At 37.6% G+C, this 19,416-nt stretch overlaps 3 protein-coding genes and 1 long non-coding RNA gene across 5 annotated transcripts; 2 read left to right on the top strand and 2 right to left on the bottom strand.

Annotated features, from left to right (window-relative positions):
* Window positions 1–895: 895 nt before the first annotated feature.
* LOC113323437 (cysteine-rich and transmembrane domain-containing protein WIH1-like) lies at window positions 896–1,847 on the top strand. Its single transcript, XM_026571758.1, has 3 exons — window positions 896–1,105; window positions 1,266–1,449; window positions 1,573–1,847. Exons 1-3 carry the CDS (start codon window positions 1,090–1,092, stop codon window positions 1,616–1,618), a joined length of 246 nt encoding a protein of 81 aa, XP_026427543.1. The 5' UTR covers window positions 896–1,089; the 3' UTR covers window positions 1,619–1,847.
* Window positions 1,848–3,423: 1,576 nt separating this feature from the next.
* LOC113339894 lies at window positions 3,424–4,361 on the top strand. 2 transcript variants are annotated; one of them, XR_003355180.1, is made up of 4 exons: window positions 3,424–3,442; window positions 3,569–3,692; window positions 3,881–4,028; window positions 4,146–4,361. It is a non-coding gene; the product is annotated as an uncharacterized LOC113339894 (long non-coding RNA). The 2 variants fall into 2 exon arrangements; XR_003355178.1 differs by having other exon boundaries at window positions 3,437–3,692.
* Window positions 4,362–4,515: 154 nt separating this feature from the next.
* LOC113275624 (probable glucan endo-1,3-beta-glucosidase A6) lies at window positions 4,516–5,953 on the bottom strand. The gene is made up of 2 exons (XM_026525162.1): window positions 4,630–5,953; window positions 4,516–4,553 (listed from the first exon to the last, which is right to left on the bottom strand). The coding sequence occupies exons 1-2, from the start codon at window positions 5,936–5,938 to the stop codon at window positions 4,516–4,518; spliced, it is 1,347 nt and encodes a 448-aa protein (XP_026380947.1). The 5' UTR covers window positions 5,939–5,953.
* A 2,922-nt stretch (window positions 5,954–8,875) lies between these two features.
* LOC113275613 lies at window positions 8,876–9,756 on the bottom strand. The gene is made up of 3 exons (XM_026525153.1): window positions 9,543–9,756; window positions 9,300–9,416; window positions 8,876–9,103 (listed from the first exon to the last, which is right to left on the bottom strand). Exons 1-3 carry the CDS (start codon window positions 9,754–9,756, stop codon window positions 9,009–9,011), a joined length of 426 nt encoding a protein of 141 aa, XP_026380938.1. The 3' UTR covers window positions 8,876–9,008.
* Window positions 9,757–19,416: the final 9,660 nt, after the last annotated feature.

The following is a 19,416-nucleotide window of genomic DNA, read 5'->3' as shown; positions in this document are numbered from 1 at the left end:
TGTAAGTCAATAACTTGATCTCATAAATCAGGGATATTTACATACCTGACTAAAAGGAGGCGAGTCAAAAATTAGGTCCGACTCCGAGTTTAAACTGGAAAAAAAACCGTCCAAACATGGTGTATCCCTTCCTTGGATTGAGGTCCCGCTTTCATTCTTAGAGGAAGCCGCAAGGAACAGAAGTGCCAGCAAAGGCGGTACTGTAGTAGTAAATGCAATACAAATCGGTTTACATTTCTCTCTTTATTATGATGTGGAAGGTTCCTTATATTTGTTCATGTCATGTGAAATCAGATTGGGGATGTTCTGTTCTGTTCCCACGGGAACAAGTTTCCACAAACTCCAAAGTAATCCGATCCAATCCAATCCAACTGTTGTAAAGATAGATAAAACAGAATCAGATACTTGCATGCCGGCCTTCTTTTATGTCATGCAATAAGAAAAAGCAGTAGAGGAAGGAAGAATATGACGTTCCATCTAAATTTCAAACCGTAAAGAAAGAAAAAGATGAAACAACAGCCCACTTATTATTCGAGTCTAAAGTTAGCAGCACATAACATTTCGTCGTAGTTGTACATCATTTATCCTTCTTCTCTTTCAGTGCATAAGCTTACCCAAAGTATTGAAATAAAGTAAAATGGAAACTTGTACGTGTCAAATGTGCACAAGTTTGCACTCCCAGTGAAGCCAGGCAAACCGGCAATATCTACACGTATGGCAACAACCCAAAACAAACACGAAACGACATATATATATATATATATTTTAATGAAACACTTACTAGGGATGAGGGGAATTTTCGTCTGGTCTTCTTTCTACGCGTTTTTACCGCATTTTCCTTCCCTTGGAAGTATCACTGTCTTTCTTTATATAACACAGGCTAGGCTTTTGGTAAAGTAAAACAAAGTACAACCACTCCAATACCATCAAATCAAATCAAATCACATTTATAAAAGCTAACTCCTTTACTTAACAATCTATACATACCACACTCACCCTTATCCTTAAGAAGAACAAGTGTGATCGTGTATTTGTGTTTCTCTTCTTCTGCTTCATCAACTAACTGTTGTATTTTTCTTTAAGATTATTATGGCTCAATCTCAAGGTTGGAATATAACTTTTTTTTTTCTACTATCTATTCAGTTTCCTCATGATTTTAGCTTTTAATTTAGAATATTGAGTATGATTAGTTCTTGTTTTCTTGCTTAGTTTAGAGTTTGATTAATTTTCTTTTGATTGTAATACATATATATATATATATGTAGGTGCATACCCTCCTCAATCGTACCCACCAGCACCAGCCGTAGAGGGATACCCACCACCTGGTGCCTATGCCGCACCACCTCCGGCTGGATATCCAGGCGCTGAGTATGCCGGTCAGCAACAATCTCAAGCACCCGGAGCGACCACTGACAGAGGTGACAAAGGTGACGGATTCTGGAAAGGATGGTGAGTGATCACACTTAGCTTTTTTATTGCTTTGTCCTATCCATAATACATAGGACCTCTTAATCAACTAGTAATCTTTTTGTTAGTCAGGTTTACTCATTTAATTTTGGTTGAAAATTGCAGTTGTGCTGCTATTTGCTGTTGTTGTGTGTTGGACGCTTGCTTTTAATCAAGGGATTTCCTCCTCCTCCTCCTACCACCTGCAACATCTTGGTTGATTTTTATGAGACTGTGGAGTGATTAATATTATTGGTTTAGTTTTCTTTTCTTAATTTGTTTCTAGATCCATCCTTGGATGTTGATATTTGCTTCGCAATATATTTCCGTTTCGTGTGTAATTAAAAGATGGATCCAATGACGTTTACTTATGCAGATTAATTTATTGAATTTAAGTTCAACACCGGCTCAGATCTTATATACTAGTATGAGTTTCAAGGAGTCCATGAAATACATTAGAATTAACATTAATACATATTTAGCATCCGAGAAAAATTGATGGAAAGAACATTTTAGTGAAAAGTGGGGGTCGATGTAACCATGATTAGGGAGAGGAATGGATCATATGCTAATAGCATTTTCAAACCCTCTGTCTGTTAGCTTTCATTGATTTGATATTATGGTACCGGTGTTGGCCACTTGGGTCCTATCTTAACTTTGGCACTCACCTACTTAACACTTTAATTACTCCCCTAATCCTCCTATCTATAAAGTGGGGGCTGGTAGGCATAGAATATAGGATAGTTTGACCGGCATTCCTATGAATTAACTGGGATTATCCGGAACCAGTCACATAGGAGAAGTATAGCAGTTAGGATCAGATCATGAGTCATGACTGATGACAAAGCTACTGGAAAATCCAAGGTCACTTAACAACCAGCTCATGTATTTGACCAACAATAAATAAACAACAATTCTACACGAACCCGCGCCATGGGGAGTTAACAGGGGTCCCGGCCACCATGTCAAGATTTGTGAGAGCCCCGGTTTGTATGTTGTTTTTCAGCCGGTACGTTAGGAATTTTTGATAAATAAAATGAACATGATTCACGCGTTAACTATTGTTTTCAACATTAAGAATCAAAATAAAAATCAAACACATCCACGTTTGACTAATTCAACCAACTTGATTTGACTGCCAAGGGTTAGTGGAAAAGAAGATGGCTTTTTATCGTCAATTTTCTGCTTGTTCACTCGTCATCCATCCGACTATTCTTTAACCATCTGATTGGACCACCTGGTCTGGTCCATAATCTCCACCTAAATTAATATAAGATTAATTTCTTGAAATGGAGTACAATTCTAAATTCCCCACAACAACTTTGTTTTTCCACTTTCATGTCTCTATAATCCTCTTACTGTAACTGCAACAAACTTATCCCTTTAGAATAACACTTTGAAATGAAAAAGATGATATAAGATTACTCTCATTACTTTAATTAAACTGCACTAATAATACAATTAATACCAAGAAAGTGTCTAATCTAATTATCAAAAAGAATTAACATTAACGACGTTTGAAGAAAAATATAAATAAATTAAAGAGATGGACACATTTTATCTGTTGTCTATTAATTGGAGTCCAAAGTTAGGTCACCCGTCTTCTCTCTATGTGATGTCAGATGATACCTTTCTCACGCCTACTAACCAATATTTCAACCATAAATTAAATACTTTAAGAAACATTACGATGTCATTCAGATCATATACTTCCATTTAGAGACGGAAATTCGCACAGTAATGCGGATTGTAGTTTTTTTATTTAAGAGTAATGCGGCTGCTAGAAATTCCATTTAGAGATTGAAGGACAAAAATGATTATTGGTTCCTAAACTTTTGTGCGCCGAACGCACTGACTCATGATTCCGGCATGTGCTTGTGACAACCACTCGGAAACAAAAATAAATTCAATACTATAAAAACAGCCATCTCCCTCTGCCGTCCAAAAAATCCTCTAGATTAGAATACTAAATTTGGGTCGGATGAGTTTCCCTTTGGTACGTCTTTATGGCGGTCTAATCCTTGAACGCGTTTTGAATTGACCTCAATTTGTTTTTCCTTACTTCCCTTGTAAGTATCTGTTTGTAAACTATTAATTCAATTCATTTCTGTCTCGGTAACAGGCAATTTTTATTATAAAACCAACCAGCTAATACCTTTTACTACAACAAGAACAACATTATTAGTCATAATCATCTTCAGAAACTATCTTGTTCATTAACTAAAAGATCATGGCTCAATCTCAAGGTTAGTTTCTTCTCCATCTCTTATTCAATTTTATTTTCTTATCACCATCATAGTTTGTTTAACTTTGAAGAAATTTCAGTATGATTACTACTACAGTTTCACCTTTTTCATATATGGTTTTTTCCATTTTTGGTTAATTCCTCCTCCTTGCTAATACTGTTTTTCGTTTTTTTTTCTTGAATTTATAGCTGCACCAGCTGTCGAAGGATACCCACCACCTGGTGCTTTTGTTGCACCACCACCTGCCGGATATCCAGGTACCGAGTATGCCGCTCAGCAACAATCTCAAGCTCCCGGAGCAACCACTGACAGAGGTGATGGATTCTTGAAAGGATGGTAAGTTGAACTCAAGACTTGTTATGATTCTCAGTTACACCTATCAATTAATCAGTAATAATCTTTTAATTAGTAAATTTTAGTTACTAACTAATCTTTTTTGGTTGAAAATTGCAGTTGTGCTGCTATTTGCTGTTGTTGCGTCTTGGATGCTTGCTTTTAATCAGATTTCTTCCCTATACAGACTTATCATCACTGGATGCTGATTTCACGTTGTTTTTAAGTACACTTTATTCTTATGCTGGGACATATTTCCTTTTTTCATTGTAATTACAGAGAGATTGTTTTTATGATATGAGACTGATTGATTTCTTTTTATTTTGCATTGCCATCTTTATATGTTCTTAATTTTCTCCGGCCAGTTAGAGCTATCTTGGATTATCCGAAACGAGAAAATAAATAAAACAAATTCATTATATGTTGCTGCAAAGTTTATTACAAGATCAACGCGAGAAAAGATAGAAAAATTAAACGCCAATCAACCTTCTCAAAGAGCCACACCAGGAACCTTGCAAGATCCATGACCTATACAAACCATAGTAAATTAGTAATAAAAAAAAATATACCGACGGTTAAAAAAAGATTAGATTGTATTACTTACTGGGATCTCTAGAAGTCTGAATTGCAAGTCCATTAAAGGAACAAGAAGCACCATTACTCCTCAACTGTGACCAAAACGAACTAAAAGCGAAATTTGCATGCGAAACTACTGAAATGGGCTGATAACATTCTCTTCCAGGGTGGATGAGATCACAAGTTCCGTTACCCTGCCCACATGCATATGATATGGCAGACACCAATTCATTAGTCAAATTCCTTGCTTCATTTGCAACAACACACCAAATCTTACGCTCGTACGGTGCATTGTTATTCCCCTTTGGCAACGCTTGGTACTCGGATTGTTGTCTACTCCCGGTCAAGTCGATTTCGTAGATTGGTTTTCCGTCTGGGTACATAACTCCCCAGTTTCTTTCGGTGCCAGGTCCCGGTTTCTGATTCTCATTGAACAAGGAGAAGATGAATGTGGGGATTCCCCAAGTTGGTCGTGCCGGAGTACCAATAGTAGTTCTAGTGCCTATTATCCGTTCGACGAGATTCCGGTTATATGTTGCAGCATTGTAGATGTTTGCTCCGATTTGGTCGATATCACCAGCAGACGGCCAACCAGTTTCAGCTATGTACAAACGAACATTTCTGAACCCCAACTTGGTCATTGCAAAGACTACCGAGTCGAGCATCTGGTCGAGGAGATTGTTGTAGGATAAACCACTAACGGGATCGACGTACGTATAGTTATTCTCGTTCAAAAGCGCGTAATCTAAGTTGATGTCTCTAGGATTTTCAGACCAAGGGAAGTATGGGTACACATCAAGAAAAAAGAACGATTTAGTCCGATTCAAGAATTGCAACAGTGGTTTCATAACAGGAACGGTTATATCCGATCTAAATGTCCCGCTAGAAGGAGGGAATGATGATTCAATTGCATCCATAGCCAGTGGAGTACCAATCTTGATCTTCAAAAGATCATACTTTTTCAAAGATCGTCTGAGATTTTTCATTGCGGGAACAAGATCAAACCAGAGTTGTCGATCTTGGTCAGTACTATAGCTGAGAATCTCATTTCCAACTAGTAAGAACCGAATCATGGTTGAGGGATAGTATGGAATTATGTTGTGCTGAACCCATAGATGGGAATAATTTTGGTTTGTAGAAATGGGTGAGATTTCTTCGTTCGGGATCATGATTGATACTTGAATTTTAGAACCGGATAGGAGTTGGAGGATTTCTGGGTTTGCATCATAGAGTTTTACTCTACTCGCATTGATGGACTGGATTAGTTGAACTGAAGCTTCAGGTGATGGGAGATTGTTTCCTAGTCGGCCGTAAGCTATGCCGATTTTATTCGACATTTTTGCATCTGTGGAACAACATAAGTTAAAGTTAGAAAATTATAAAGAGATTAACGACACAAAATGGTTTAGTATTGGCTTACTTGAGATAGATATGAATGATAAGAGAAATAGAAACCCCTCTATTGCCATTGCCGTTTTTCTGTGTTCCATACTTGCTTTTGGTGTTTCAGTGTCAATATTTGTGAGACAGTGAAATTAGTGGATTGGGGTTGGTTTTAAAGAAGATTAGAGGGGAAAACGCAAAGAGTGAGGGTAGTCTGTGTTTTGTAAAAAGAAAGTGAAAGGTTTTAAAATAATGGATCATGAAAGGTTTGAAGGTTGAACTACTTGCAGATAAATATCTATCGAAGAGAACTAATCTATTAATTGAATCCCAGTGTTTTGAATTTTTTTAATTATTAGTAGTTTATTAGTGATCAAGATGGGGTTAACTGTGTAACAAAAAAGGTTGTTATTGGTCTTGGCGCTAAATTATGCTGTAGCACTGATGGTTTTAAACGACTTGGTTGGTTAGGATCTATCTAAACTGGCCACCAAGGATAATCTCTATATGCCATCTCACACACAGACAAGCACACACAAAGAAATTTGGAGACAAAATTTTAAGCACACTCCTTATATCATTAAACTGCAGTATAGAAGTTGCTTTTTTGAATTAAAATAAGCAAAATTCATCAAGAAATTAAAGAAAATAATGTATCGGTGCCACACATGTTCAAATGATGAACACCTTCCAAATGAACAACCAACATAGCAGTACAGGAAATATGGCCATATGCTGACACTTCAGAAATCCAGAGCTAACTGAGTATATCCAGGAAAAAGGTCTACTCCAAAATATCTGTCCTTGTTTTTAATATTTTTGATATTGTTATTGTGTTTTTGAAAAGGATATCTCCAAAATGTCCCACGAACCATTTCAACGAACAATGGTAACTGCAGATATGCAAATGAGATGGGAGGAATACAACTAAACAACGCTATGGGAATTGGAAATCTATCTCTAAGCACGATAGAGCACCAATACGGTGGCCATAGATAAGAAGACCTATTATCATTTTCCGTGGTAGAGATACCAAAAAGTCCTGTTCCGTATAAATGGCTAAGAACATGAATACTGATGTTATGGAAGAGAACAAAGATAGTGCATCTGATACAGCAAAGATCACGAATAATGGGCTCCCCTATATATCTCTTTTTTTATTTCTCTTGAGAACCTTATATTCCTCTGCTATAATGCTTTGGATACCCTGAACCGAACGAAATGACAATTACAAACAAAACTGAATGCAGTTAACAACAATGCGTCAAAAATGAAGCATAAAAAACTACAAAGGAAGAGGATATCTCAATTTTGAATTATGTAGAAAAGAACACACGGCGTTAATAAAAAAACACGTGTCTTGTTTTTTGATTTATCAATCATCTCAGTTAAACACTGGCCAACATCTAAACTATGAAAGTGCAGGATTTCAATGTTTTCTGAAAAAATAAGTATGATCATCTTGCAGTTAGATGCCAGATAATAACCATATTTTATTTTCACACTTACCTTAAACCACTGCGTTGCATCTGAAGAATTGAGCCACTAACCAAATTGAGTTGATATGGAGGTGCTAGGTGTGCAGCGAGAGTGTTACCATTTTTATCTGTCTGATTAATCAGATCCACGTTATTATTAAGATTCATCTTACTGGCGGTTTTACATATGACATCAAAAATCTTTTTTTTTCGCTGTGCAACAGCCATTTGCAACATTGTTTCCCCACCTAATTCATACCAAATCTTCTGAGACACTCTGCTACAACCTCTACGGATCCATGCTGTCTTTATGATGTTCGGATTTTCACTGAAATACTCCACTGTCAGAATCTTAGACTTGTGTGTTACTACTACTTTATCGATCTGCCCAAACATTTCACTGACCAATTCAAGGGCTTCTTTGTGCATCAACTTCTGTGTGAATAAGTACCGCTTGATAGGAAGCACTGAAGTCAAAAATAAAAATCAATAAGCCACCATAAAAATAAAACTCCTGATCTTTCATTCTTAAAGGAAGTGATACATCCCAGGTCTGAGTAGCGCAATGTACATGTAATCACAGAGCTAATTAAAACAATAAATGTACTTAAGGTCAGGTAATATCTGAAGGAAAAAACCTCGCGTAAAGACTGAGACGAACTTTAACATTATCCCCTTATGACTCGCTGAGAAGATTTTTGATCTCCACGAAGGATTAGCCTTGATTATTTGGGTTCCCTCTGAGCTCTCTAAAGCATTCTCTTCATCTTTAATAGCGTTTTGCGGCTCCTCTGAAGATTCTTTGTCCACGTCAATTGCTAAATACCGTTTGGATTTAGAGAAGTATTTACATGAGTAGTTGTCGGGAATCACAAGAAGAAGAATATGTAGATGACAAATTAACTAAAATGAATAGATGTACTGTTTCCACCATGTCATCTTAAATCCACTTTGAAATGCAAGTTGCCTCTGAGTCATCGCCTCTAATGCGCATATATCCTGTGATCGTTGTAACCAACATCGGGAACCTTTTGACGATGGACCGTGCTGTGTCTATAAATAAAACATTTAGGGCCGGATTTAGAGAACTGAATCATTACCAAGACTATATCTACAAAATCTGTCATTGTATACACTGAATCTTCTTTGTTTTTTTGAAATCTTCCCAGTAAATAACAGGCGTTGAACTCACCGTACAAATTGGCAGCAATTGCACCGCTTAACGACCGTTGAATGGACTTGGCTTCACATGTCTAGTTACAGAGTAAACATACTTAACCATCTCCATCTGTAAAACTTTGAACAGCAAGTAGGAGAGGTACCCTTCCTCCATCATCGCGTATTTGTGTCAGTCTGGGGTTCTTGTTAACTAATACTTAAGCAGCTTCACTGTTACCACACCTGGCAGCCCGAACCTTTGTTGTGTTGTTATACTGGAGTGCATCTGGTGGCATGATTTTAAAAATCTCCTCCAGAAACAACAACTGATTAAAATCTACAGCTATATCCATTGCTACTTTCCATTCCTCCTGTTCTCTATTATTTTTCAAATATTCTGTAGCATCTTTCCAATTATCATATTCCGCTTCTCCCAATAGATAATTGGTAAACAGAATCTCATGATTTGACCACCGTAATTCCCTTTATTAAACACAACACAGAAAAACATTGGTCAAATATACCATCTGTAATCTCTACACTAAAGTAAAACCACTTGATCATTGTTCCGTAATTTATATATCATAATTATTCAAAGTCTAATCTGATTAAGATCTCAATTTCTGTTCTTTCAATATTATAGCAGGATAAACTTTTAACGAGGCATGTATCAGCATACCAGATTTCCGTTGATCCTCCTCTTCATCATCAGCAGGTACCTCTGTGATCTCTTCATCTTCAAATATTAAGTAATCGTCATCATTATCAGAGTTACTGTCGGGAACATCTTCTTCTTCTAATTTATAGATACACCAAATTGAAAACCATAACTAAGAAATTAAGAGACGTAACTGCACGCATATATATAATAGAAATCAGAAAATATATCTAATTACACACAGAATGATTGGTGATCACTTACCTTGCTGGTTCTCAGCTGAAGAGTCATCTTGATCTTTAGCAGTGTTGTTACATATTAAAATCTCCAACGTTTGTTGTTGAGATGCAAGTACATTCGAGAGTAATGTTTCGAGCCTAGAAAACATATCTTCTTGAGATTTAACAAGCCTATCAAACATCATTTCCTGGTGAGATGTCTGATCATAATCTTCCCTAGTAGTAGTAGTAGTAGACATGATGGCTTGTACCAGGAGAAAATATTTGATATGGATGGAAATGAGAGGGCTAGAGAGGTACTGAAAATCAAATCAAGGTAGATGTAGTATTACACTCTGGGGACATTGTGTCATGACTGTTTACATATTACTTGAATAAACTAGAATTCGATCATCTCTAGCGTTTACTTTGAAGTTCCCCTTGACCTAATTAGTTGTAGTTCAGCAATTGGTTTTACATTTTCTATTTATCTTTTAATCGCATCACATGGGTATCGATTTGGTGAAATGTGATATTAGCAACCTGTGTATCATTATTCGTAGTTTGACTTTGATTCCTTGGCATGTCCACCTGTTAACACGTTTGTAGGTACGAGGTGCCTAGTGATGTACCAGTAACTCTTTATAAAATAAATTAGAATGAACAGAGATGAGCTGATTGTCGTTGTACCTATATACGTTTCGGGGTCACTTTTCATTCAGTTTCATCTCATTCTCTGGATTAAAAAAACGCCGAGTTGTTTGATTCAACTTGCAAATTACAGCTGGTGGAGGAGATGAAGGTTTTGAATTCTCTCTCTAAATCAAGTCCCCTAGGGGCCAGGACTACATTCTATTAACCACCTGGATTAAATGACACATGGCTAAGGGAACTACGGGACCAATTACGGAGGAGACGCCAATGGGTCTGTTTAAGACCAAAAGAATTGAAATCAAGCTGAGAAAGCTCATAGCAGTTCGGCAATCGGTCTTCCATCCCAAAAAAAAAAAGCTTGTGGATCGTTTTTGACGATAGGCATATCTAAACTGTTCAACTCACATTAACCCGTCAATGTTTACAACAAGCTTTCCTCCTATGGGTGAAGAATTATTGCTCTATTATTGTTTTACAGGCTCACATGACCTGGGATATCAGTTTGACTTTGATTCTATCCCATGCGGCCATCTCTTAGCACGTTTGTAAGTAGGTAAGTAGTGAAGCACCAATAACTATCAACTTCCCACGCATATGGGCATCTGAACTGTCATACTAAACACTAAAAGATCTTATTTATTTTGAAACTAAAAGATTACAACTTGCTACATTAAATCACTCATTTAACCTACTTACCAAGTCTCATAATAAAATCCTTCTCATTAACAAAAAGAGTAAAATTCTGGCCAATCCATGTGATGATAAGGGTGTCCTGAAAGATGACACATTTGAACAACTAGACGGTTTTTCCACTGCCAACTTACCACACCTCAATCCTAGCACATACCCAGGCAGGCACCGTCCTTATTTGAAAAGGTTAGCAAGGTAATATAGCAAATTATTAGAATACAGTGTGAACTAGAGTATCTGAACCTTGTCAAATACAAAATTGAGGCATTGAAACTAACCAGTATATAATTGTGCATTAGACGCTTACGTCCATTCACCCAAAAATGTGAAGTCAGTCAGAAAGTCTACAGAAGAACAATGTTTCAGATCACATCACCACCGAGAGCCATAATCCTTGTAAACAAAGACCTTGTTTGATCACTTCTACAGACTTACAGAAATTGACTTTTCATACTTAGAGAAAGAAATTTGATTAGTCAAACTGAGGTAACTAACAAGTATAACATGATGCTAACCAACATTTATAGGCAAGTATTTCTCAACTTAATATAAACAATCAAAGACATATCTATTCACAGTACCTTAGGGCACTAGGAAGTTCAGGAACATTAACATAGGGCATACCAAAAAATTTCAGGACATACTCCACTATTTGAAAAGGGGGTGTTAGATAGCAAAATGAGATAACCCCTTAACCAAATTTTTTTATAATGGCAAATCTGCCCCTTTATGTATTAGTGTTAATAATATGGATTAGTGATTAAAATTTTGGTTTAGTGATTAAGATAATTATGAGTGATTATATGGTTTGTTAGTGAGAAAAAAATCAGAATTTGGGAGAAAAACTCTATTAAGAAGGAGAGAGGGGAAGGAGAAAGTGAGAGTGAAAATTTTATTTTTTGATTCAATGGAGAATGAGGAAGGTCATTATACATCTAACAAACCTAGGAAAATACACATCAATTACAACAATGATTCCCAAATGGAAGATTTCTTAGATTATGAGAATGATTTTACACAAGCTCAAACTCAAGCTCAAGCTCAAACTCAAACACAAACTCAATATGATTCGTTTTATGAGCCAAATCCACATGATGAAGACATTGATGAGGAACCCAATGCTTCTAATACACAGGTATACTTCTATACTATGCTCAATCTCACTTCTGTAGCTCCAAATTATCAAAAGTTTGGATTTTTTGAGTCATGGTTCGGCGAACCAGGATAAGGTTCGGCTGACATCTGTGAGCCGAATCAACCAAATGATGAACGGTTCGGATCATTGATTGTGTGTACAGCATGCGCCGAACCTATATTTTCCACTTTCAACTCAAATGATGAACGGTTCGGCTCACTTAAATTGTCTATAGCATGCGCCGAACCTACATTAGTTCGGCTTATATTGAAGTTTCATAGTAAGCCGAACTACATCCTGAACAGCTTGGAATAAATATTAGGACAGGTTCGGCTTATATATTCAAAATCGTATGAGCCGAACATCAGTTTGGGTTAAAATTTTGATATTGGTTCGGCACACATTGAGAATGTCGTATCAGCCGAACCATGGTTCGGCACAGAAGATGATTGTCGAATGAGCCCAACCTGTAACCATTTCTATTATATTCCCTTTCTAGTATTTAACCTTGTGTTATTCTTTGTAGATCGTGCTTTCCGGACCTGTAACCATGGAAGATCAACCTGTTCCAGTAGAGATAATTCACGAGGATACCAAGAATCACTTCCAAAATTATTTGGTATGTAAGAACTTGGTGTTTACGTCAATGTTGTAGGAATATTCCGAAGTTTTTCTTACTAATTATTCGTGTTTGAATGAATGTAGAGATAGAAAACTAAACCCGAAGCAGTGGCTTGGGCTGAGGAACACGCGATGAAGATAAATTGCATACTAGTTAAAGGTCGACAAAGTCGAGGGAATCAGTTTGAATTGATTTGTGAGCGAAGTGGAACTGGCGATAGCAAGGCTAAAAATGGTTTTGTATATGTTGGGAAGACCGGGAGGAATAATAAGACAAAGACGAGGAAAACAAGGTGCCCTTTCAAGATCGTTTTCAACCTCAAAAACAAGAATAAGTCTTTGAACGAAGATGATGAATATTGGGTTATGAATAAAGAAATGGATTGTCGTCATCCACGTCCAAGTGATCTTCATGGACATGCAAGAGTAGCGCGACTCAAACCCAACGAGATTCTAGAAGTGGATAAAATGACACAAGCACGTTTACCACCGTCTAGGATTCTTAGTAAATTGAAGGCGGACGACGAGATTAACAAGTCGACTCTGCAAACTATCTAAAATGCAAGAAATAAGATTAGAAGACTCAATTTTCAATGTAGGATGGTGATGCAACAAGTGATGTGGTTAGGGGTGAAGCATAACTATGCTTTCCAAAAGAATTTGGATGAGTTTGGTCAAGTCACACACCTTTTCCTTGCCCACCCTGAATGCGTCCAATTGGCTCTATGCTTCCCACAAGTTCTTATATTGGATTGCACGTATAAGACTAACAAATATGAAATGTCGTTGTTGAACATTTTGGGGCATACATCGACAAAGGCAACGTTCACCGTGGCTTTTTGATTCTTGAAAGACGAAAAGAAAGAAATTTATGTTTGGGGGTTAGAACAATTGAAGTTAATCTTCCCGGAGGGTTCTCTTCCTAAAGTGTTCGTTTCTGATCAAGATTCATCGTTGATGTATGCTATTAACAAGGTATTTCCGGAAGCATTCAACTTTCTTTGTACGTTTCATTTATGGTGCAATGTTAGGAAAAAATGCCAACCGTTAATTCAACCACTTAAGATGAAAGAATTAGAGATTATTTCTAAACTACCGGCGGAGACACGAGTAAAGAAAAAGAAGGAATTCTTGGAACAATATGAACATAATGAGATGTTATGGGCTTCTTTCCAAGGCGAATGGAACGCTTTGGTATGGTCAATCACCGAGGATGTTTACGAACATAATGAAATGTAAAAATGCTTATTAACCATTGGAGTAAGGACTACCCTGAAGTCATTACTTACTTGCTGAAAGATGTGTTGGAACTTAATAAAGAAAGGTTTGTGTCTTGTTTCACAAATCGACACAAACACTTCGACAACCAAGCCACAAGTATGGTGGAGTCGGCTCATTATCGGTTGAAGAAGAACCTTTTTGGATGTGTTGACACGTTTGCTACGGTATTTAACGCAATTGATGAATATTTCAAAAGTGATGTTGTTAGAATTAAAGCGGATTTCGAACATAACCTTATGGTCAAACACAAGAATTATAATAGTAAATGGATACGGGAATTAAGTCATAGAGTCTCCCATCTATGCATTGACAAATTGATGAAAGAAGTAGAGTTGATTGAGATGTTAGGCGCCAACTTGGAGGAAAAATGTGTCTGTAAAATGAAAACCTCTATGGGACTTCCATGCCGTCACGACATACTTCGGAACAAGGATGGTATTATACCATTAGAGGATATTGATCATTTTTGGAAACAATTAAGCTTCGATCCTCTCCCAACGGAATACGACGAGGATGATCTAGAAATTTGGGACACGACAAATGGGAAAAAGTTGACGGAGATGTATAGGAAGATGTTCCGAGATCAAAAACAAATGTTTTGGGACAACATGATGCCGGTCATGTATCCTTTCACCCAAGAAAATATCTTCGAACCGGAGAAGGGTGAACCGAAAGGTAGGAAGAGTAAGAAAATGACTAAGTTTCAAACTAGACAATCCAATAAGAAACTATTGGCTACTCATAGGGATCCATACGGCGTTGAGTACCATGATGCAAGATATGAGAAGGCAGAGAAGGAAATTGAGAAGGTGATGAAGGAGGAAGTAGTGAAAAATCCAAAAAAACGTGGTCGTCCAAGTATTCAAAAAGGCGACACAAGTAACAAAGAGGTCGATGAGAATGATTGTCCGTAAAAAGAAAAGGATATTAATGAGGATGTCAAGGGAAAGAGTAAGATATATCCTTCACAAACTAACATAAAGGAGAAAAGGACCGTACATGAAATCGGTAGGATGAGAGGGCCAAGAAGAGATAAGTCCGGTAACTATTTGAGGCCTATAAATTTTATATACGATAACTACTTGGAAGATCTTTCGCCAATAATTCATGAGCATATTATAACAATGGATGACGTAACCGGTGATGGAAATTGTGGATATTACGTCACGGCGGAACAACTTGGTCCTTTTAAGGAAGGGAACATTCCGGTGCCTCATGAAAATGAAGTCAAGTATATTAGGCAAAGATTGTTACAATCTCTACGCCGAAACAAAGATTTCTACAAGACAATGATGAGAGGAGGTCCAAGAGGAGATGCAGGGGTGGCAGCAGAATACATTGCATTCGAAAGTCGTCTACATGGTGATTTTATAATCACCCAAGAACATTGGATGATGATGCCTATTTCTGGGTTCTTAATAGCGGAGGCCTTCGAATGCGTCGTACATTGTTTCGGGTGGAGGGGTAGTAGTTTTACTTACGCGCCTCCAACAAGACCTTGCCATGATGGTGTAAAAGATAGAAGACTTGTTATTGGATTTGTTCAAAATTTTCATTTTATCGGTCTCAAACTTAGACCCGGTTTCCCATTACCACCCTTGATGAGTGAAGCATTTTGGCCTGGATTTGAAAATAATTATGCGATGGATTGGTGTGAAAATTATGGAAGGAAATGGATCTTTGGATTTCTTTGAATGTGCAGCCCCCAAGTGGACAAGTAATTACGTTTTCAAGTGATGAGGATGATAAGAAAGAGGACAGTGAAGATGATGAGAAAGAGGTCAGTGAAGAGGATGAGATTTGTTTAGGAGATCCATAAAAATGTTTCATGGATTTATCCGCGTATTTTGATTTTCGTGAATGATGAGGATGATATTTTGACTTGAATTGTAGTTACATGTACCCATTAAAACGAAATACTTGAATGATTTACTTTTGGTTATGGAAAACATGATCAGGTTCGGCTTGTATTATTAGCTACATTATAAGCCGAACCTGACAACAAAAAAATTAGATTTTTTGCCAGGTTCGGCGCATAACTGGAATTACCGGATAAGCCGAACCTGACAAAAAAACTCAGTTTTTTTGCCAGGTTCGGTGCATATCTGGAATTACAGGATAAGCCGAACCTTTCATGATTCATGAAAACAATAATTATTATATCATCCCAAATAGACTTTTCAAATTCATTGAAATTGTTGATTACACACCCGTTACATAATAACCCAACAATAAATTTGTAGTCGAATTCTTCTAATATCCAAAACGGGTAGTGAGAAACCTTCTAAGAATGTAGTAGTGATCTTTGTATTCGAAATTCATTCCTTTCCATCTTCGCCATTCCTCTAGAGCTCGATCTTCAATCTCTGAGTTTGTTTCACCCTTGAGACGATATAGACTCACAATCCGAACTAAAGCCATAAAGTCTTTGATCGTCTTTTTAATAGTTTCAATTCGGCAAAATAAGTCCGCATTATCACGGTTGTGAGGATTACCCGTTTCGGTGCTGAAGGCTTCATGAATTCTAACTAAGTAGTACATACTCATCAAACCCTTCACTCGTCGTTCTTCACCCTTCTTTGGATAGTATGTTACGTAATTAGTGCAAAGAGACAAATCTTCTTCTAAAGTAAACTCATGAGTTGGGGGTGCCATTTTTTTAGGTATATGCTTTGAAGATACATCCTACGGTCATTGGTGTTTTGCAACTTAGTGAGGCCTTTATTTTTTTCAACATCTCCTTACCCGCGGCAACCTATTTATTCATTTACCAACAACTTATAACCGTGAGGTTGAAGACATTTTTACCATAACTAATATATGAAAATAATATAAAGTGAAGTCATTCTTACCATTATCTTGAAAGCGTTGACTACATCTTCGGAATTAGACTTGTTGGTGATCTTGATTGCTTTGGCCTTCCCCTTATGAGCTATCTTCTGACTCTCCTTGTTGATAATGAAGGGATGAGAAATTTGGTTATACCAATCCATATAGCCCGGATCCGCTTCACATGGATCATCAAGTAAAGGTGCTAACCTAGACATATTTAATTTGTGACGGTCTAAGTTATTCCAAAACTCAAGGGTGGGAAGAGGATCATACGCTGTGCTTTTAGTTACAGTACCACTCTTTGGTAACAACCTTAATTTCTCATCAAACAAAGGAACCCTTTGGACGCATCCTATTTGACGGAGTACTCACTGAGGATCGTATATAACATAACCACTGGGATAAAACAATGGCTCATGATACATATATATTGGCATTTCCTCATCTCGAACAACTTCATCTTCTTCATCTTCCTTCTCATATGGTTGAAACACCACATCATCAGCACCCAAATTGTCTAACGTCTCTCTCAAACCTGCCACCAAATGTTTCTTGTTCCTTTTCTTGGAGTCCTCGTACGTGTACCGTGCTGAAGTTGGCTCTGTATCAACATAATCGACGTCCTTTACATATACTTTGTCCAAGTTCAGAATTGGAAAATGGTCATATATCCACACCTACATCCAGAGAACCACATTAAAAAATCAAAGGAATTGAAATGATAGAAACAATTCTTACTTGGAAACATCAAAGTAACATTGTAGTTCGCAAACTTTGAACTCCCAAAATTTACCTGGAGCAAAGTGAAGTTTCCTCCGATGTTTGTACTTGTCAACCTAGACGCGGTGGCAAGTTGGTCCAGCAGGTAAGCGAGGGTAGCCGTTGCCCAAGCATACTGGTTACAGGTTTCAACATTCTTTACCAATTGGAGATAATTGGCATTTACCTTGTTTCCGGTAAGGTCAGGAAAGATGTCCCTACCAAGAGTGTAAAGCAAGTAGGCAGTTCCGGTTTTCCTCACTTTCACGGGATCCATTACCAGCGAACCATCCCTAACTCTCTCCTTTGTGTTCTCAAACGCCTTCTTCAAGTTAGTCAGCTTGATCTTCTTGTTCTTCTTATTTCTTCCACCGTCCGTGAAAACGGAATCGCAATCTCTAACAGACCGACAAAACTCCAACTCAGTTGTGTATGCATCCCAACCAAGAAATTCCCAGTACAAATTATAGATCTCATCCCAACTCTTGTCATAACAATCAGCTTTCACACTTTTACCCCTTACTTTAAGGCATGTAATCTTACCAGCCTCATCAGGAGTGATTGTCATCTCTCCAAAGGGTAATTGGAATGTGTAGGTTTCCGGAAAGAATCTCTCGGTAAAGGCAGAGGCTGCCACACTATCATAATCCTTGTGTGCATAGATGATAGTAGGACATAAAGCACTGGCCTGTACGTAAGAAATCACCTCAGGAACCTCTCCATTAATATTCCATTCCGCTTCCCTCTGGTGTCTTAAAACTCGGATTGCACGGTTGTGATCAGGGGTCTCGTATATTCTTTTCGCCCAAGAATTGACATAACCAATCAAAACATTTCCTCCATCTTCGGGAAGACCATGGGGCAAGCCATCTGATAGAGGTGTAATCACGTCATCCTCATCAGGAATGTGAAAACCAGTGACCCTTCGATCATCATCATCCTTCTCTTTCTGTGGTTCTGCCACCTTCTTACCTTTCCTGTCTTTCTTTGGTTTTTCTTGGGGGTGTGTTTCTTCTTGATGAACTTGTTGAGGTTCTTCTTGATTAACCTCAACTTATTCTTGTCTTTCGACTCTTGCTTCTCTTTCAACTATTGTTTCTCTTTCAACTCTTGCTTCTTCAGCTTCTTTTCTACCTCCCGTTCCCAATCTTTTAGTACGTCCTACTCGAGGATCGGGAGTTTTAGAAGTAGAAGGTGTTACCTCCATCCTCCTCCTCTTATTAGCTGCATTAATTCTGACACAAATATGAAAGTAATAAGTATGCTTCGAACAACAAAGGGATACAAACTATATGAAATATGGATTTGAAATGCCAATAAATTTTCAACAAATAACAAGGTTCGGCTTACAAGCAATAACAAATATGAGCCGAACCAGGTCTTGAAATTTTCATTATCTTACACAGACAGTGGTTCGGCTCATATTAAAAAATAATTACAAGCCGAACCCAATATTCGGCACACAACCTGTGCGCCGAACCAGGTCTTGAAATTTTCAAAAGCTTACGCAGAGAGTGGTTCGGCTCATATTACAAAATAATTACAAGCTGATCCTAAATATTCGGCACACATCCTATGCGCCGAACCAGGTCTTGAAATTTTCAAAAGCATACACAGAGAATGGTTTGGCTCATATTACAAAATAATTATAAGCCGATCCTCGATTCGGCACACAACCATACAAGCCGAACCTATCATGAAGCAAAAATTCTGAAATTCACAAAACATATTCGGCACAAAACTAACACCCTCGAATAAGCCGATCCTAAAAATATGGCACTGTGTAATTAGGTTCGGCTCACAACTACTTTCAGATATAAGCCAACCGTTCATATGCACTTTCAGGGTACGGTTTCAGGAGCAGTTCGGCGCACATCTATATTTTTTTGTAAGCCGAACCACACCCTGTAACCGCCGCACACACATGTTTTTGACCTAAAAATTGTAT

This window comes from Papaver somniferum, chromosome 1, assembly GCF_003573695.1.
Source record: "Papaver somniferum cultivar HN1 chromosome 1, ASM357369v1, whole genome shotgun sequence".
NCBI classification, from domain to species: domain Eukaryota; kingdom Viridiplantae; phylum Streptophyta; class Magnoliopsida; order Ranunculales; family Papaveraceae; genus Papaver; species Papaver somniferum.
Note: the sequence above shows the minus strand (reverse complement) of the source record. Positions and strands in the feature narration are given on the sequence as shown.

Coding starts and splice junctions, on each gene's coding strand:
- LOC113323437 (XM_026571758.1), top strand. Junction 1,450..1,572: donor GACGGATTCTGGAAAGGATG/GTGAGTGATCAC, acceptor TGAAAATTGCAG/TTGTGCTGCTATTTGCTGTT.
- LOC113275624 (XM_026525162.1), bottom strand. CDS start 5,938: ATGTCGAATAAAATCGGCATAGCTTACGGCCGACTAGGAAACAATCTC. Junction 4,554..4,629: donor TCAGACTTCTAGAGATCCCA/GTAAGTAATACA, acceptor TGGTTTGTATAG/GTCATGGATCTTGCAAGGTT.
- LOC113275613 (XM_026525153.1), bottom strand. CDS start 9,756: ATGTCTACTACTACTACTACTAGGGAAGATTATGATCAGACATCTCAC. Junction 9,417..9,542: donor TTCAGCTGAGAACCAGCAAG/GTAAGTGATCAC, acceptor TCTATAAATTAG/AAGAAGAAGATGTTCCCGAC. Junction 9,104..9,299: donor GGAGGATCAACGGAAATCTG/GTATGCTGATAC, acceptor TGTTTAATAAAG/GGAATTACGGTGGTCAAATC.